The 19,194-nt window shown below is 39.7% G+C and overlaps 2 protein-coding genes across 2 annotated transcripts in view; both read left to right on the forward strand.

Moving 5' to 3' along the window:
• Positions 1 to 10,765, forward strand: part of adam9b (ADAM metallopeptidase domain 9b) — a 54,766-nt gene extending 44,001 nt beyond the window's left edge. The window contains exons 17-22 of the mRNA XM_043712671.2: positions 1,199 to 1,279; positions 2,736 to 2,841; positions 3,951 to 4,086; positions 4,746 to 4,809; positions 5,802 to 5,851; positions 7,697 to 10,765. Of these exons, the coding sequence (XP_043568606.2) occupies positions 1,199 to 1,279; positions 2,736 to 2,841; positions 3,951 to 4,086; positions 4,746 to 4,809; positions 5,802 to 5,851; positions 7,697 to 7,871 (612 nt within the window). The 3' untranslated portion in view covers positions 7,872 to 10,765. The remainder of the gene's footprint in view (positions 1 to 1,198; positions 1,280 to 2,735; positions 2,842 to 3,950; positions 4,087 to 4,745; positions 4,810 to 5,801; positions 5,852 to 7,696) is intronic.
• Positions 10,766 to 13,790: 3,025 nt separating this feature from the next.
• The window catches only part of pstk (phosphoseryl-tRNA kinase), a 36,960-nt gene continuing 31,556 nt past the window's right edge, over positions 13,791 to 19,194 (forward strand). The window contains exons 1-2 of the mRNA XM_087999266.1: positions 13,791 to 13,884; positions 16,405 to 16,657. Coding sequence (XP_087855392.1) covers positions 13,791 to 13,884; positions 16,405 to 16,657 — 347 coding nt within the window. The remainder of the gene's footprint in view (positions 13,885 to 16,404; positions 16,658 to 19,194) is intronic.

The following is a 19,194-nucleotide window of genomic DNA, read 5'->3' on the forward strand; positions in this document are numbered from 1 at the left end:
AATATGCCAGTTGAGGTCCAAGGTAGGTTGTAGGGTTTTGATTACAACTTTTGAACTATAAAGGGATAAAAAGTGTATGCTCTATTCCTTTGTATGTGGTGGAGCCTAACCATGAGTTTTCAGCAAACTGCTTGTGGCCACATAAAAATGACCCATAAAGCAAGTTCAACGCTCTGCCATCACATTGAGGCCTATGCACTGATTGCAGGATTATGCCCTTTCAATGCCCTAACAACCCATAAATCTGATCTGCTGGCTAACTTACTGTGATAGCCAGCCAGTATTTTGCTTTCCCATAGCCAGTGAGCTGTAGCAAAGCACCCATTTTGGAGCTAATGTTTGTCAGCATTAAAATGCGATAAAATATGGTTCTTATTGCTTCAGTATTTAGTATTTAAATACTTTATATTATTGTTATTAAAAAACAATCTTCTCAAAACTCAAGCCTCCCAATTTCAACTGTTTACCATTTTATTTTGTTTGAAATTTTGATTGAAATCATTTTTAATTTATTTTATTTGAAGCTTGTCAAGTTGTAGATTTTTTTGTGCAAATGGAATACTGTTGGAGGATTTTAAAGACGTATGAGACTATAAATCTGTGCAAGTGGATAATTTTTAAATGGATTGAAATCTCGCTCAGGCGAAAACACAAAGTTTCATTTGTTAGTGACAGGACCCCTGAAAATCTACAGTCTAATGCCTGGACACTCAGTCAGGATCCAGATGTACCAAATCCTTTCATAGCACAAAGATTTGCAGAGGCTCCCCAAAGCCAAAACGTGGCAAATCATTTCAAGGTGTAGGAACTCTAAACTGAAGGTTCCTGTGCTCATCTTGATGGTACATAACTTATAGGTTAAGGCAAACATGGTCATAACAACAGAACATATGGGAAACATCTCATGCTCCAGACCAGGATCATGACCAAACTACCGAACATTTTTCAACATATTTTATTTCTGAGGCGGCTTCCTCAGCAAAAGTGTTGATGGGAGCCCATGTAGCACTTTTGAATATCCACACTCTTGATACAACTCCACCCCACTGATGTACAATATTAAATACTCTATTTCTGCCCAAATGAGAAAAGGTATTCTCAATTGTGGTACAGGTAATGTGGTATTCAAATGAAAATTTAAGTATCTGTAAATTTGTTATATATTAATTTATCTAATTAATTATCTATACTCTTTCAGGCCTGCATAAATTTTGAATGTGTAAACGCCAGCAACCTGGGATTTGATTGTGATATCAAAGGGAAATGCAACAACCATGGTGTAAGAATGATTATCGTCCTAGTCACAGGTTTTCCTATTATCATGGTTGTTTACTTAATGCTTCACGTTTGTTATGAAGATATAATATGTTGTTTTATTTTGAAAATTAACAACAAGCAGATGCTGGAATTGGATTTATTTTCTCAAACAGCCAAAGTTATTTTATTTAGTTGTTATTTAGTGAGACTATATTGCAATCCAAATTATTTTCCTTTAACAATGGTGGGATTATTAACAATTTTTGTTAAAGCAGTAAAGTACCTATTGGTATTAAGTATTTAAATGTTAAATTATTTCCATTTTAAAAACTACTTTTGTCAAAGTTAAGCATTCTAGTTTCAACTTTTCAGTCTTTTATTTAGCTTGAAACTATTTTGAATTCATGTTATTTGAAATTTACCACTATACAGCTCTACCATTAATAGTAAAAATCTGCATTTAGCCTTGATATTTTCGTGGGCCCAGTTTTATTGTAGTAGTACCACTGTTTGATAGCTATTGTTAGTTTATTCCAGTGGTTCTTAATAGTGCTTTGTAGAGGATGCAGTTCTGAATGGTAACAACATTTTAGAAGATGTAGTGAATTATTAAAGTCAATTCAGCAGAAGAATTTGGATAAATGTCATTAGTTGCAGTAGAAATATAGGCTGACATGACCAAAACATTAGAATGACCACTGTTATGTCATATGGTAAACCCTCTAGCTTAATTTAAACCAGCAACACAGAAAAGATATATCCCATGCAGTAATCTGTGAAAATTCGAGAAGCCAAGAACTATTTAAAGTAAAAATTAACAGCTTTATTTCTTAAAGTATAACAGAGAATAACTAACTAACAACCATTTACAACTCCTTCTTCTAACCTATCTTTTACTTTCCCTTCTATAATACTACTCTGCTAAAACTCCCAGTTAAGATTTACCAAAAATTCAAATTTTCATAATCAGCCAGATATCAAATCTTCTCGTTATATCTTCCTCTGTCTTCTTCTTCTTAGGGGTTTCTGTTTCATAGATTACTTATCGATAAAGGTACCTTTAAGAGAGCTATTCTCTGAGCAGTCTGCAGATGCTGGTGGATTGGCAGTTCTCCTCTCAACTGTTCAATTTTCCTCAGTCTTATACCCCCAAAGCATTGGATTGTGTCATTGGCTTTTAAGATTGTCAATACACTAAATTCAGACTTGTTTGGAGTTTGGTATTTTTCAGGGTATAATTTAAACTGATTGGCCTAATTCAAATCTGTTTTGTCAACCAGTTAATCGAATTGTTTGACCAAATGTTACATTATATCTTGTTCAGAACACTTGATGCTGTGTCAGGTAGTTCTGCTAGCTATTAACTCTCTTAAAGGTATAGTACACCCGCGTCTTCATAACATAGCAATCAGGGTAAATTACCTTTAGTACTTTTGTAGCTGTGATCTTTTATTGAAATACTATTTGCATCTTATTAGATTTGTAACAGTAACAAGAACTGTCATTGTGAAGACGGATGGGCACCACCTAATTGTGACACTCGTGGTTTTGGAGGAAGCATAGATAGTGGACCCACTCGCATAGGTATTTTTTAAAAAGATGCATTATTGTACAAGAGGTGTATTCTCACATTTTTGCATAATAACTGCAATTGAAATGCAACTGTTATGATTGCTCATGATATATGTGAATAGATATTACAAATAATTGATTATTTAAATTATTGTATTAAGTTAGATTATGAGCATAGTTCTCCATTAAATTTTGCTTTTTTCGTAAAGGAAACAAAAATCCTTTATTGAACTTCCAAATACCTTTTCATTGTTAGGGATTTTTACAAAGAAGACATTAATTCTTTAAAACCCAATAGGTCGATGTGAATCAGTTTCTAGGTCCTTGAATATAACATAGATTGGACTTTGGGTGTATTTAATCATGAGTTTCAAAACAATTTAATGATTCATTGCCAAGGTAAATTTTCCAATATCTCTCCCACTCTTTTTTGTTTGACAATTGAATGTCCATGAGGAATTAATTTATTATCCAGAAAACTATATACATAACAATCTAATTTCTAAAGAATAGCCAACATTTAAATTATATAAATCCAGGTTTCCAAAGAGGACAGGGACCGAGCCAACTAACCCACTCTAAATTACCTAAAGGCACATTCACAGACACAAATTAATATATTTTCAGCAATAACAGTTAAAAGATATTATTGAGTAAACCAGACTTTTCCACCAGGAAGTTCCTTGGATCATCTCCCACTCACTAACAGTAACTTTGGTAGAGCTTCTTCAGAAATTCCTTTTACATGTTGAAATAGAGTTTCTGCTGACATCAAGATGGAGGAACGGGAGTAGCCTTGAGGAAATTCTCAATGCAGATATCATGAAACACACACCTGGCAACTGTTCAGATCACAAATACAGTAACTCAGCCTACACTTAATTGATTAGAGATGCAACCTTCCCAATTTATTACATTTAATGTAAAGCCTTCCTAAAACCTGGACGGTTTTAAAACAGCTTCTTTCAAATTTTCAATATTACCAACAATATAAATATAAGATAATAAATAGTGAATCTTAATCTTCTTTTTGCATGCCATGGAATTGATCATTAATAATATGCAAATTGATTTATTGTAGGAATACCATTTAAGGAGTCTTTTCTGTTTTTTTCCTTTAGATACTTCACTTCGAGATGGCTTGCTAATATTTTTCCTTTTGGTGGTCCCAATACTAATTTTCATTGGTTTAATAATTTTTTTCAACCGTAATGCAATAAAACAACGCTGGAGAAAGAGGAAAGCTCCACACACAACGTATGTGACATTGGAGTTCACCTCCAACTTTTCATTAGAAATGCGGTTACTTATTTATTGTGTCTCTATTAGTTTGATTTATTTCCTATCCACTGGTATTTTATTTTGATTTCATTCTACTGTGTGGTTTCTCCCTACTTATCCTGAAGGCAGTATCTCCTAAAGATGTTCAGGTTGTATGGGCATTGGCTACTCTCAAGTATGCTGCCTAATTACTATTCTTCATGAGTGAACTCAGACGGCAAATATTGGAATTTTTCTTTGAGGCATCCAAAGCCAAGCTCGACCTTGATTTCACTAGATGGCCAATTCTGCATTTGCGATTAAAGCTCATTGGACAACAGTCAGGAATGGGAACCCAGGCTGATGTTTCTCTACCTTAGCTGTAAACTGCATACGAACTAAGCTGAACACGTACATGATGAAGGTGACAGGAGTGCATGAATGAGGTTTATTGCAACTAGTTATGTAGAATAATTAATACACTGTTCATTAGCTGGGGAGGTGTTCAAAAGATAAGACTTTTACAAAATCTACTATTTGCTCAGGATTAAAATCTGAATTGGGAAAACTATATAACCTTGTTAACATTGGAAAATCTGAGGCTATTCATTACTAGCTATGGGGTTTCTTATGCACATAACTGTTTTATCTTACAGGACACAGACCAGAACACAATCAGAGAACAATTTGTCAAACCATGGTAATCAGAGGAATAATCAAGTAAGAATCACTATGATTTCAATATCGCTTTTATACCATAAAATTAAAATCATAATATTCCTGGTTAACAGTATGTTCTTAACCATATTATCATACATGTGCGAGTACTTTCCTACTAATGTTGCTAAAATATCAATCAGATCAAGTGATAATGGAGCTGACATTCATATAGATTTTAGAATTAGAATCCCTACAGTGTGGTAACAGGCCCTTCGACCCAACAAGTCCACACCAACCCTCTGAAAAGTACTCCACCCAGATCCATTATCCTACATTTTGCCCTGACTAATGCATCTAACCGACACATCCCTGAACATTATGGGCAATTTAGCATGGCCACTTCACCTGACCTGCATATCTTTGGACTGTGGGAGGAAACTGGCGCACCCAGAAGACACCCATGCAGACACAGGGAGAATGTGCAAACTCCACATAGACAGTTGCCCAAGGCTGGAATCGAAGCCAGGTCCCTGGCACTGTGAGGCAGCAGTGTTAACCACTGAGCCACTGTGGTGCCCCAAATATTTTGCAAAGTTACAATTTAGATATTTATGAAGGTTGATTCCAATTTGAACAAAATTATATCTTGTCAAACTGCATTTGTTATTACATAGATGATTTTTGCCTTCCCTGTACTCCATTCCATTTCCCATTCACCCAGAAAGGTAAAAGGCTTTGGTAAGTACATTTCATTACAGATAAAATTATTGGCAATGGCTTTCACAAGAAACAATTTTCTTCAGTAGCAACTGTCCTGACATCCACTCAAGGTGAAATTGTCTGTGGTCTCAGTATTCCCCATAGCTTCAGTCTTTTCTATTCAAAGAAATAGGTTAATATATCCATTAAAACAACACACAAATTTCATGCAATCACATTAACATGTTTATTTCTCCTATTACATTAATCAGAAGTCTCATGGTGTAGTATGTTTTTAACATTACAAGGGTAAGGGATGAAATATTAATACATTGGATTTTTTTGTATTTTAGGTTATTTCTACTGCAAATTCAAATATCTATGCAGATATTACTTTACACAGGTATGTTCATTTAATGCAAAACTCACTGTAGTCATTTTTTTCACTGTGCTTAGATGAATCTCACTGAAATGGAAATAATATTCAATACATTAAAATAAAGGCCATGCAGCCCCCATGATAGAATTGATAATTGTATAATATTTCCAAGACTTATGCTTTTTCAATTGTTCAATCATAGAATGAGCAGGAAAGTAGGATTATTTTAGCTGAGTGTTTGTCTTCTCAGCTATGAATCAAAGGGTCATGGGTTCAAGTCTGTTACAGGACTGGAGAACATAATCTGGACTGATCCTTCTATACAGTGCAGACAGGCAGTCAGTCTTTCTGCTGAAACTTTAAACCAAGCCCCTGTCAGCTTATTCAGTTGGATGCAAAAGACAACATAGCATTTTTTCCAAAGTGGAGCAGGGACTTCAGATGAGTCTTTTCAACCAATGACACCAAAAAAACAAATTAACTGGTCAAGCATCTCATTTTTCATGAGATTTCTCTGCTGTGTTTTTCTATCTAAGAAATGAGACTTTGGGTAGAATCAATGGATCCTGCATGAGGATTTGGGAGGCCTTCTATCCACCCCTTAAAGCTATCCAACATTTAGTGGAATATGGGCTAAAGTGGGAGGTATATCTGCAGATGGAAGGAAAACAAAGAAGCTAGCAATGAGTCATTTAAAGGCTGCATGATATTGCATAACCTTCTCAAAGAAAAATTGTAAATACAAAATGTTTTGGAGGGGTTTGGGACAGCAAACGTTGTTTAGCTGAGTAGGAAGTGTCAAATAAAGATGAAATAAACAATGTGCAGTAGAGAATTCTTCTTCAGGGTTATGTTTCCATTCATCCCATCCTGTTCAGAAGGTTTCCCTTTGATCTTGATGCTAGTGTTACAGGAAATTTCTCAGCAGATTTTAAATCTGACACTATTTAGGAGGCATAGTAAATCAAGCGGACAGCAGCAGGAATTTATAAAGGATATAAAGATTTATAAGAGTGCATTATGGGTTGAGATCATCCAATTTGGATTCTAGAGAGACAACTTGGGTTATTTTACAAATTGTGAGAAACTAAACTGAGGAAGATCTGGACATTTGGGTATTTATGTGCATAAATCATTAAAATTGAGTAGACACATAAAACAATCAAAAGCCTAATATTTCTTTATCTCAAGGTGACTGGAATATAATTGGGTTGAAGTTATGCTATAACATTATAGAGTCTTGGTCAGACTGCATCAAGAATACTGCATTCAGTTCTGAGCATTGCACTTCTTGGAGGACATATTGGCCTTGTATTGAACGCAGTACATGTTCATTAGATTTATGTCGGGAGGGGAAATATAAGGACAGTAGTATAAACTTTACCTATTTTTCCTTCTGTAGATAATTTAAGAATGATTTTATTGTGTTGTTTAAATTAACATCAGAATCTGTCTTTTGCCATAACTTTTGAGTTATTAATCAAACTCTATCGTTACATTTCAATGGTTTTAAAGATGTCTTTACAACAAATGAATCCGGCCACAGGAATACTGCTGGTTGTCAAAGCTATGCTTTGTTAAATGTTACTTTATTATTAATTGCTTAACAAGACTTCCTGACTGGTAGTTTTGTCTTGTTATTTAACAACACATTGAAATTGTCCAACTTGTCGAGTTCCATGAGACTCTGTATTTCTTATTGGTGTATAAAAGAATTGGCTTCATTTTTACATGCATCACACCATTCAGCTTGGTCACTGAGAATAAATGCTTGCAAGCTTATCATTACTATGATAATTTTAATAAAACAGTGAAAATTGCATTTTTATGTTATTATTATCAAAAGTCATATTTTTTCTTTGTTTTTAGGCAATATGCTTCAAATGAAAATCCAGTACCTTACATAGCCTATGCACCAAACTATCAAAATCCTGTTCCACCTCCTAGACCTACTGTAACTCCTCAATCAAATGAGCCTCCTAGACCAGCTGTGCCTCCTAGACCAGCTGTGCCTCCTAGACCTATTGCATCCCACCAGTCTTAAGTTTGACCTCAGCACTTAATGATCATAAATTGTGCCTTATGTTCAGTAATATTAGTGATCAAAAGGATACCTCAGGAAAGCATTAAGAAGTACAGTATATTATTTCTCTTTTATCATTATCTTTAATTATTCTTGCAACAATTAGATTCACAACACATTTCTCGAAGCCTTGCTCAATATCAATGAAGTTTTATTGGTATTGCAGCACCTTAATACCACAGCTGCTCTTAGACCAGGCTCTGAATGCTTCACAAATGTAAATTCTCAGGGTATTTTAAAAATTGGACTTGGCAGAGGAAAGTGCAATTATTCATAGAAGATCTTTACAGGGGATAAATTCAGTTCATGGTTGCTTGATTTTCACACACAAAATATGCATGTGACTTCCCGATTTTGGATTGCAAGTTGCTATGCCCAGATGTGCCAGAAGTGTCTGGGTAACTTTTAATCACCCTGAAAATAAAAATAGGTGTTTCAGAAAGCAAATTAGGAAGACATCAGATCTAGGACCCTGATCTGCAAAACTGAAAAATAAATAAGTACAGTTTACAGACACTTTCTCCGCTTGATTATATCAGGTGTTGAGTGCCTTAACCAGTGACCTTTAAAAGTAATCATTGGAGGCCACTTGGGAAAAATCAAGGGAATTTAAGTTTTAGTTTTGAAAGGGTAGGAAAAACAAGCGTAAAAATCACAGTCCTTGAAAGAACTCAAGGCCGTTGATGACATGTTCAAGATATCCCCAAGACATTCATTTTCAACTGGACCAGAATAAAAGCCTGGCCTCTGCAAATGTGTGCCCGCTGCATCCCAAAGCCAAATTTGACTCAATACTCAGGCATCTGTGGACTGATGCACAAATCTATTGTTCTATTGATACTACTTTGGGTACATCTGAATTTCCTCGTTTACATAACTAATATTTGTTTCTGTTCAAGTTAATACTATAATAAATTGTTTTATGTTTATTTCTTTTTTGCACAGTATAAATTTGCATGTCTCTTCTTGATGTAAATAGATTTGACTGTTGTTCTAGTTATATGGACCTATGGGGTGTTAATCTGTTTTCAGCTTAACTATGGACAGTATATTTTTGAGATGCATCAACTCAGAGTAATTTCAAGTCACCAACTCAAAAATGTTGTTAATACTTTGACATAATTGCAGACACTGAGGGAATAATCAACAACAAAAAACCTTAGTGGAAAGTTGTTTTGGTTAGGATCGTGAAAGAATAAGATTAAATTGGGTTTGCATCTTACATGATGACATGATCTAAAAACAGAAAATAGCAATGTAATGTTGATTATGTGTTTGAATATTTTAAAAAGGACACTGATTACTAGATTAAGTTTCATTATTCACCAGCTAAATTGTTAACATTTTGCACTACAGTGGACACACAACGCAAAAGAAAACTAACAGTTCTATGAAATCTTGCTGTCCAAACATAAGAAAATGTAAATTTTCCTAAATGATTTAATTTTAAAGTAATTAGTGCTCACATCATCACTTTCCAGTTTATTTGAACTACCTGAGTGAAGATTACTGCTATAATTAATTGAGAAGTTAAATTGCACTTTAATCTATTACATCAGTAATAAATCAGTAGCCTAAACAAAGGCTGTGATTATAAATTTTGTACTCTGAGAGTGGGCTGGGCATGTTATGCACAACTGATTCACTGTCCCCATCATTGAGAACGTTTGCTGGTTAGCAGTTAGGTACTTAAGTGTGAGTTTCTTGGTATACTGTACCTGGACACACCATGACAAAAACTAGTAATCAATCTGAGACCAGCAACCACAATGCTGAGTTGCTGAGTCCACTTTTGAGGATCCCATTCAAAGTGTGGATGTGTGGGATTGGAGGCACCAGCCATGGTAGTTTCAGAGCCTACGTTCTTGCCTCCCATCTGTGCCTCTGCCATCAAATTGGAAGCAAATAGAGCCCCCCTCCCCCTCCTTCTCAAGTAGGCAGGTTGTCTTGGCTTGCTGCCAAAGATTCTTCTCGTCTGCCAAAAAAGGCATATTAATGGGGTAACAACAAATTTAGTCCCTTCAATGATCATTGACCACCTCTATGGGGGTGAACTTTCCATCCATTCCGGGTGTTCAGAGGTTTTTTTTCAATATTTTGAATGTTGAAAAAAATACTTGAGACACATTGAAAGGAATGTCCTTATAGTACCTAGACCAAGTATTACTTCATCTGTAATTGTCTGGGATTACTATGGAATTGATTGCTAGTGATCATATTCACAGTGATTCAATTGACAAGCTATGAGAAAATGAACAAAATGGACTGAACTTAAATTACATTGTACTCCAGACTTTCACATTTTCCATTTTAAGTAGGTTTGACTTGATTGAATTGATTTTGACTGTGATTTTAAGCTCCAGTCAATCACAACAGCTTTTGCTCTTGAACTAGTTAAGAGAGGTGAGTCAGCTGAATCAAATATTGGAAAAAATGCAGAGAACTATATTAAAATAAAATTAGCTAGGCTTTATCAGTTTGGTATGAATTGCAAATTTTGCTACTTGTGTTTAGTTTTGATTAGTAATTATACATTCAGGATTCTTTAAATTCTGTACCTAATCTAAACAACATCAAGGGTGTAGGAGAATATTTCCATGTTATTCCAGATTATCAAATCACTATTTTGCCCTGAATACACTGTCAGAATTTTATGTATTAATGCTGATTTTTTGAGAAAATATTGTTTAGAAATCTGAATAATTTTAAAAATATAGATAAAAAAATTGTTTTATGTATTGAATTACCTGTGAATGATGATTATTAAATGAAGGAAATGAAAAAGCATCTAAGAAGGATTTATAGATGTACCATAGAAGGAATCCCTGATTTATTAAACATTAACATTTACGTTGGATCTGGACTGGTGATTGTTTTTGCAACATTTACTTCTACTGATTTTAACTGTTTTAGTTATGTGTCACTCTGTTTCTACAACCTAGAGAAACAAAAATTTAAAAATATTTTAGATGTGTTTTTTGGCTTCACAAAGTGAAGGTGTTAACAATGAGAATTAAATACATTGGGACCTAATATTAATTGATCTTGAGCCAAAAAAAATTACACCCATCAGCATGACAATATTTCTTCTACTCTGTCTTCAGCAATGCACTTTGTGCAAAGCCTTTGTGATCATATTAAACAATTTTCAGATTTATGTACTTGCATTTACTTAATGAGATGTAGTAGTTGAAGTGGGAGATGGCACGGGGCAGGGTGACACAAGACACACGGACACACAAGAGCTATCAATTGGCCACTTGACACCTAAGATAGCCGCCGGACCAGAATATGGAAAAAGACAGCAGAGCAAATACAGACACTACCTGGGGCCACCAGAATGCCAGCACAATGTACTCACAACCCAGTTGATTAGTTTAAGGCAGGTGAGAGAGAGAATACACGAGTAACCTGCACTGTTCGCCGAAGTCTCTGGGTCCAGCCAACACTTTTGATAGAAATGCTAACAACTTGATACGGACTCAATACAAAGTGCTAATAGCTAGGGCTGCAGTAATCATCCTTCTCAGGAAGAGCGATTAGCGCCCATTACTACAGCAACGGACTTCCGCGCAGACATTGAAACTGACAATGTCTGCATTAAAACTAATAACAAAGGCTGCGCTGGAACTGACAATGACTGTATCGAGACTATCAACAGTTCTGCAATGATCGTCATAAACAAATCATGTTAGCAAGGCAATAATCTCATCACTGACCTATTGTATCACAAGGTGTATAAAAGTATCTTGACATGTGCTCCGGGTCAAGAGAAGAATCTCAGCTGACCACTGTGCTGTTGGTATCTTTCTCTCCCCGGGGGTATGGTATTTCCTTGTACAATACACTCTGTCATTGAACCCCAACTCTGACTCCAAGACTGGTGATTTTCCCCATAACAATTGGCATAGCGAGCAGGGTTCATAGTACTGGTCCCCTGGTGGAAGGTCATGATTGGGCAGCCGGGGTAAGAACCAATTTGTACCTGCAAATGGGAAGAGTCAGACCGGGCCAAGGACACCATTTAAAAGGTATACCGAATGTTTTGTCTGATTTGCTACAGCACTGAGTTAAAAATTTTGTGTATGTCTGTGGAGAATAGGTGTTAACTGTACTAACTGTAGTAAGAACCTACTGCTTGTGCTGAAACAGCCAGAGGACAAGGTTGTGCGTGTCTCAAAAGCCCATCCCTAAACCGGTTGTTAAGAGGGTGGCCCCCCAAAGCAAAGGTTGGGATTTGAAGTGGGAATTTGAGGCACCGAGGGCACTAGGAGTTATGAAGCACAAGTGGCCAAGTCAGGTAACATTGGACTCTGTAGGGGCGAACAACACAGAGTCCAGTTGGAGTTTAAGTTAAAAGTTGGGTGCTGTTTGTACTTGTAATTTCCAATGTGGTGAGGAAGAGGAGTTGATCACTCTGATCAAGGTGGAAAGCTAAGTAACCATGATACCCTGTCAGTCCTTAGTAGAACGACAGAGGTTGAATAGTGGAGGTGGCCGTGAGGGTAAAGAATCCCCACCGGTCAAGAGCACACTGGGCTAGAGGTAGGTTTCTGGTCCTTTCTGGAGGCTTTGGATCAGTAGAGGTGGCCAGGAGGATAGAGAAGTCCCACCGGTAGACAGTACACCTTGCTAGGAGACTGCTACGGCCATACGAGGGTGCTAGGACAGTATTATGTGCCAGGGGTAGAGAAGTCCCCATTTAGGAACACGTTACTGTTGGTGGTATCTGGGGGTAACAATCTGTTAAATGGCAGATCAAAGTTTTAAAGGGGACACTGCAGGTTCCCTTATTGAGAAATACAAGGCAGACAGACAGGGTTGACAGAACAAATGAAGAAAAGTGGTTGGGACCCATCCCAGACATTAGCACAACAGAAAGTGTGGATACATAAGCAGAAACGGAATAAAACTAAAAAGATAGGGGTAATGTTGGTATAGCAATTAGCCAGCCTAATTGAGCAAGTGAGTGCCTCCACGAGTAGGTGGAGAAAGGACCAAGAACAAGTCAAAGAGCTGGAGAGCAGGATAAAGGATCTAGAATTCACATTAGAAAGAACACAAGAGGAAAGAGAAATTGACACTCTCCCCTCCTGCGAAACGGTCCAGCAGGGACCAACTGCTCTCTCTGTTGGACGAACCGTGCAAGAGTTCAATTTAGCAGCTGTTACCAGAGGAGGGACAGAATCACAACTTAAATCAAATTAGAAACCATTCCCCCAGGGGAGAGGCAGGAGATTATGGCCTCCCTGGGCAAATTACAGTCCCGGAGCGCAAACACCCGGTTCTGGAAAGAGCTGGATAGTATATGGCAAAAGGCAAAAGTGAGGACTGCAGATGCTGGAGATCAGAGTCTATATTAGAGCGGTGCTGGAAAAGCACAGCAGGTCAGGCAGCATCCAAGGAGCAGGAAAATTGACGATTCAGGCAAAAGCCCTTCGTCAGGAATTCTAATCTGGATAGTGTAGGGGTAGGGCACCAACCTGAGGGACATAGACATGCTGGTCCGGTCAGCTTGCCCAGCAGACAAGTGGAGGCAGATAGCTGGCAGACCCGATGCCACAGCAGCCCGAGATTATAGGGGAGGATGGTGGACACATGCCAGCGCCCTCACAGCTGAGATAGATGCCCAGCAGGCACCCTTCACTGACTTTAAAGAAGAAATCCAGAGGATGCTAGGAAATTCCCCCACGCACTGGAACAAGATCACAACCACTAAGCAATTTAAAGGAGCCTCTGAATATGGGGAATAATTATTTAGGCTCTATCGGGAATGCTCAGGGCAAGCCAACCCAGATCGGGGGGAACCGGGCATTTATCCAAGCTTTTAAAGATGGTCTCTCTAGCACACACCAAACCATCCCGAAAATGGGAGTAATAATGTCCCAGGATTATGAGTGGGCTAGCGGGTTGCAGGAGGCAGAAGCTCCTGCAATAGAGGCAAGACCTGACAAAGCAGCCTACTGGAATGGAGGTGAGAATAGAATAAAACAATCCTGCCACAATTGTGACTGGCAAGGTCACTTTGCTAGAGAGTGTAGGGTCCCACGAGCAGGGAATACACCAGGGAACAATGTAAAATACTGCGGCCACTGCAAAAGAACAGGACACACAGAAGCAATGTGCTGGGAAAAGCATGGGGCACCTCCAAACACCACCCGGAACACCGCGGGAGTCCCGAGGTCAGCAGAGCTGACAACCAAGCTGCCCCCATTTGTGAGGGCAAGGGAGAGGGGAGAATTTATATACCCGCAGTAATAGGAAGGAGGAGATGTGAAATGCTAGTAGACACAGGAGCAGCTGTATCTATCACAAACATACCCTTACCCCACACAAATAAAATGATTCACTTAACTCAGGTAGGAGGGGATAAAACGCCATCTTACCTAAGCGAAACTATCCTCGTTGAAATAAACATTGTATATATCCCCATGAAATTCTATGCATGCCAAACTAACAAGGGCACCATAATGGGCAACGATCTCATGAAAGAATATGATGTTCTAATAATTGTTCAAAAGGGAAATTGATTTGGCCCAGACAGGACGATCGGAAGACTGAGACTGGGAAACTTACAAGTCACCTTGAAACTATTAAAGTGGCTACAGGTACCAGTATGGACTGGAACCTCGAAAAGGGGGGGGATTCGGAGTCATCTACGCCTCCAACCCCAAACATGGGCAGAAACAAAGTTAGATACAGGTTAATTAACATAGGTGTGATAAGGGTTCCCGGGCTGGAGCATAAACCCCACCGGCAATATCCAATAAAACCTGAAGCAGAAAAAGCAGTTGTAGAGATAATGCAAGGACTAGTGAAACAGAGAATCCTGAAAGAAACCACAAGTACAACTAATTCTCCAGCGTGGCCAGTACTAAAGTCTGATGGGAGCTACAGGCTCACCATTGATCATACAGGACTAAATAAGGTTACCCCCAAATTGCACCCATTGTAGCAGAACCCTTCACCATCTTAAACAGCTTGGCCCCTGAGCACAAGAGTTTTACTGTTTTCGATATAGCCAACAGGTTTTGGTCTATCCTGTTACACTCTGAGGCCCAGAACAAATTCGCTTTTACAGTGAGGAACAGGCAGTACATGTGGACTTGTCTGCCACAAGGGATCCATAACAGCCCCACTATTTTTCACAGAGTGATGAGTGACATTCTGAAGAGAGTAGATTTATCAGAGGGTAGCACTGCCCTCCAATATGTAGGTGATATCCTAATTGACTCAGAGTCTGGGCCAGGACACCAAGAAGCTTTATGTCTAGTATTACATGAATTGGCAACCGCAGGTTAAAAATCAGCCCCACAAAGGCATAGATTAACAATATACAAGTCTTATACCTGGGACACCTTATATCCCAGAGACTCAAAGAAATGGCCAACGACCGCAAGAAGGCAATCCAACAAAAACCACGACCTGTCCCCTCAAGGGATTCAGAAAAGTCTTGGGGCTATTCAACTATAGTCGGAGCTTTATACCAGAGTTCGCAAAATTGGCTGAACCGATCCAGAGATTAACTAAAGGAAGCAAGCCCGCCTTGGAACCTGTATTTGGGGGACAGAACGAAGGAGGCATACAGTCAGCTTAAAACTCAGCTCACATTAGCTCCCCAGGCTAGGGCTGCCAGATCTCAGCAAGGATTTTCACATTCACTGTAATAATGAGGGAGTGTTTTACTCTGCAGTGGTCACCCAAGAACATGGTAGCAGGAGAAGGCCCATAGGGTACTAGTCAACTACAGAAGGGCCAGGAGTCACCGCGTTGCCCAGGTGCATAGCAGCCTTAGACCGCACTGCTTGGCCCATTAGGGTTAGCGAGTCCATAGTAATGACAGGGAATGTCATCCTCCACACTAAACACACCCTAGTAGAGATGCTAACACAGGGAAACTGAGGGCCGTCTCCAATATGAGAAGGGCAAAGTGGGAGGCAGTTCTTTTACCGCCAAGTTGGCCCGTGATAATATTTAGGGCTACAGGAGAAAACCCAGCTGAGGGAATTCTAGACGCAGGGGAACTGCACAACTGTAGGGATATAGATGGGGATTAGGATAGGAGGCAAGTAAAAGATACCCCCCAAGTCAAAGCCGAGGAGATCCTCTTCATGTACAAGTCACTAAAATACGTAGCAGGGTGGCCCCAAACAGGATGGACTGTGATAAATTATAAGTTAGAAACAGTTATGTCTGGAAGGATTGATGAGAGTCAGTCCACACAGGTAGTAGAACTGGTAGCACTCACTAAAGCACTGGAACTATCAAAAGGAAAATCCATGAATATATATACTGACAGTCAATATGCCTCCGGTGTAGTCCATGACTACATAGTGGCATGGGGTTGAAGAGGGCTCACCACTTCGGAGATACCAGTTAAGAATTCAGGCACTATTGCATGCCAGTGAGCAGCCAAAAGAGGCTGCATTAAAAAAAATAAAAGTCTATCAAAAGGAGCCAGCAAAAGAGAGCCCAAATTGACTAAAATTCAAAGTAAACCAGGCAGCAGACCGAGCAGCTCAGAAAGCCCCAGAACGAGAAGCCATTAACGAGGCTGCAATAGACACTATTGAATTAGTGAAAGACGCTATCCAAATTCAGCAGCTACAGGAGGACACCCCACAGGAAGATAGAACGCAACGGAAACTGCAGGGGACATTCAAAGGAGAGGATGGTGTCTGGAGGCGAGCAGACAAGGTGGTAACAGAACACATTGCTCGAACTGCACCACGGGCTCTCCCATACAGGTAGAGAGGCCATGATAACAAGCCGAGGGAGAGAGTGGTGGCGAAAGGGAATTGGAAGAGATGTGGCCAAGTACTACCGCAGATGCATGATTTGTGCACAACATAATCCAGGGACACTTATAAAAGTTAGGATGGGACACCAGCCCAGACCCAGGGGATCCTGGGAACACCTTCAGATAGATTTTACAGGGCCACTACCACCTTTGCATGGGAAAATGTACTGCCTGGTCATCATAGACCAATTCACCCAGTGTGTAGAAGCATTCCTGACCAAAAGCTGCACCGTGACCACTGTAGCCAGAATATTAATGTAGGAGGTAATCCCCAGGTGGGGGGTACCCCTCCAGATTGACTCCAACAAAGGGACACATTTTACAGGCAAGATCATGAAGACTGTCTGCCAATTACTCAACATTAGACAAAAATTTCACATCCCCTATCACCCCCAGAGCTCACGGATGGTAGAGAAAATGAGTAGAATGCTCAAAAATACTTTACCTAAGGCTATACAAACTTCAGGCAGAACATGGGCTGAAGTGCTGCTAGCCATACTAATGAAATTAAGAGCCACCATGAATCAGGCAACTGGGCAAACACCATATGAACTAGTGACCAGGTGAGCAATGCAGTTGCATGGGACAATAATCACAGGTGGCACTTATGTGGGTCCACTAAAAAGACAAAATTTGGCAATATGTGATAAAACTGAACGCCCAATTGAAAGGGATGTGGAAATCTGTAATTGATAAACAGGACAAAAAGGACAAGGCAGGGAAACCTAAAGTCTTCCCTGAGGTCCCAGCAGCAGGGAGCTGTATCCTAGTGCGAGCATTGCCTGACAACCCAGACTTTGCCCCAAAATGGAATGGGCCTTACGACATGGTAATAAGTGGGGACACCTGATCCTGCATAGATATTAAAGGAAAAGACACATGGAAGCACTGGACCCAACTAAAACTGTTTAAAGACTCCTGTGACCAAATTAATGTCATTGACCATTTCACAGGTGCAAACTGAAATGGTGGACAAGAAGGTTATCCCAGGAGGAGTACCGAAGACATAACAGAACAAACCATACAGAAGCACAACTGCACAAGCAAAGACTTTGATTGATTATTTTGACTGCAAAATGTATATATCCGTATATATTTCACTATGTTTAAGTGTTACAAATGTGAGGAGCATGACAGGATTTGAGGATAACCTCTTCTATAAAACCCACCTCAGCTTTATTGGGAACCGAACCATCTGCTACCCAATGGCGCGATCAGTAGAATCCCTGTTTGTGATCACCCCGGTGTGGACCCCTTGCGGCCTGTATACAGGGGACACCACGGGAGCACCGTGTAATGGGCAGATAGGGAAATACAGGCGGTAGATGTGTGCTGCTGAACAGGACCACCAGCCCATAGTGCCAGGCCCCCCAGCCTAGGGAAGGGAAGACCCATTTAAAACCTGCTAATTACCCATTCTGTTTCACAGGACAGGGATGGGGATGCGTTCATGCTGTGGTTCCCAAAAATGACTCAGTGCACTTATCAACTCTGTACAGTCACCAGGGGACAGTTTACCTTCACCTGCAGTGAGCAGGCATGCTTCAATGTGATTGCAGGCAGAGAATTCATATGTGGTCAGTGCAATAGCATCCATGCCACATGGATGTACACGTTCAATACTCACCAGCTCAGGGGGTGGGGGAGGGGGGTGGGGACCCGGGGAATCAGCGGCAACGTGGATGGACAGACAGATGGAAGGACAGGACAATGTATGTTATCAAGTAGCAAAGAGTTTTTTTTTTCTCTATTTAAGGGGACTTACACGACAGACACCCCAGACCTCCCAAACCTGTTTGCAGTAGGGACAATTGCACCCTTTACTTTACCATGTCCAGCGGGGAACATGTTCAGAGAAGGATAGTGACTCGCTCCATCAGTCAGGACTTCTGTGCTGACTGGCAGGTCCCCACCACTTTGGGGTCATCACTGGGATATGGATTCTTGGGATCTCTATCTTTTGGGGGTCGTCAACACTAAAAACCGAAATTACCTTGTATGTGGCCTGACTATCTTTGGCAATAGTACCTCAAAAGCTCTGGAAGCAAATAATAGAGCTGGCTAAACTCAGACTCTATACACAGCAGACATGTTACGTGGGTGGATTATCAATTGGCACAGCAAGGGGGAGTTTGTACAATTACTGGTGACAATTGTATCACCCATGTTATTGATGCCTCTTAAAACATTATAGAAGCAATCTGAAACCAGCTAGATCACTTTTGACAGGGAGCCACAATTACAGACAGCTGGTAAATCTTGGAGATCCTATTTGGCACACAGAATGGTTCTCCTCATTGCACTCATGCTGGCATGCTGTGTGGGCCATGGGTGTTTAAAGCTCTGCTGTAAGGCGCTACCTACGAGAACTGTACCAGCAGCAAGTGTCACCACAGCAGAGCCCCCAACAAAATTGGCACTCCATGACACTCCTTGGGAGGAGGAGCTCCTAGAGATGACCTACCTCTACATGTAAATTGGGTG

The sequence above is a fragment of the Chiloscyllium plagiosum genome, unplaced genomic scaffold (assembly GCF_037043375.1).
Source record: "Chiloscyllium plagiosum isolate Xiang-an unplaced genomic scaffold, Cpla_swu_hap1 HiC_scaffold_22, whole genome shotgun sequence".
Lineage (NCBI taxonomy): Eukaryota > Metazoa > Chordata > Chondrichthyes > Orectolobiformes > Hemiscylliidae > Chiloscyllium > Chiloscyllium plagiosum.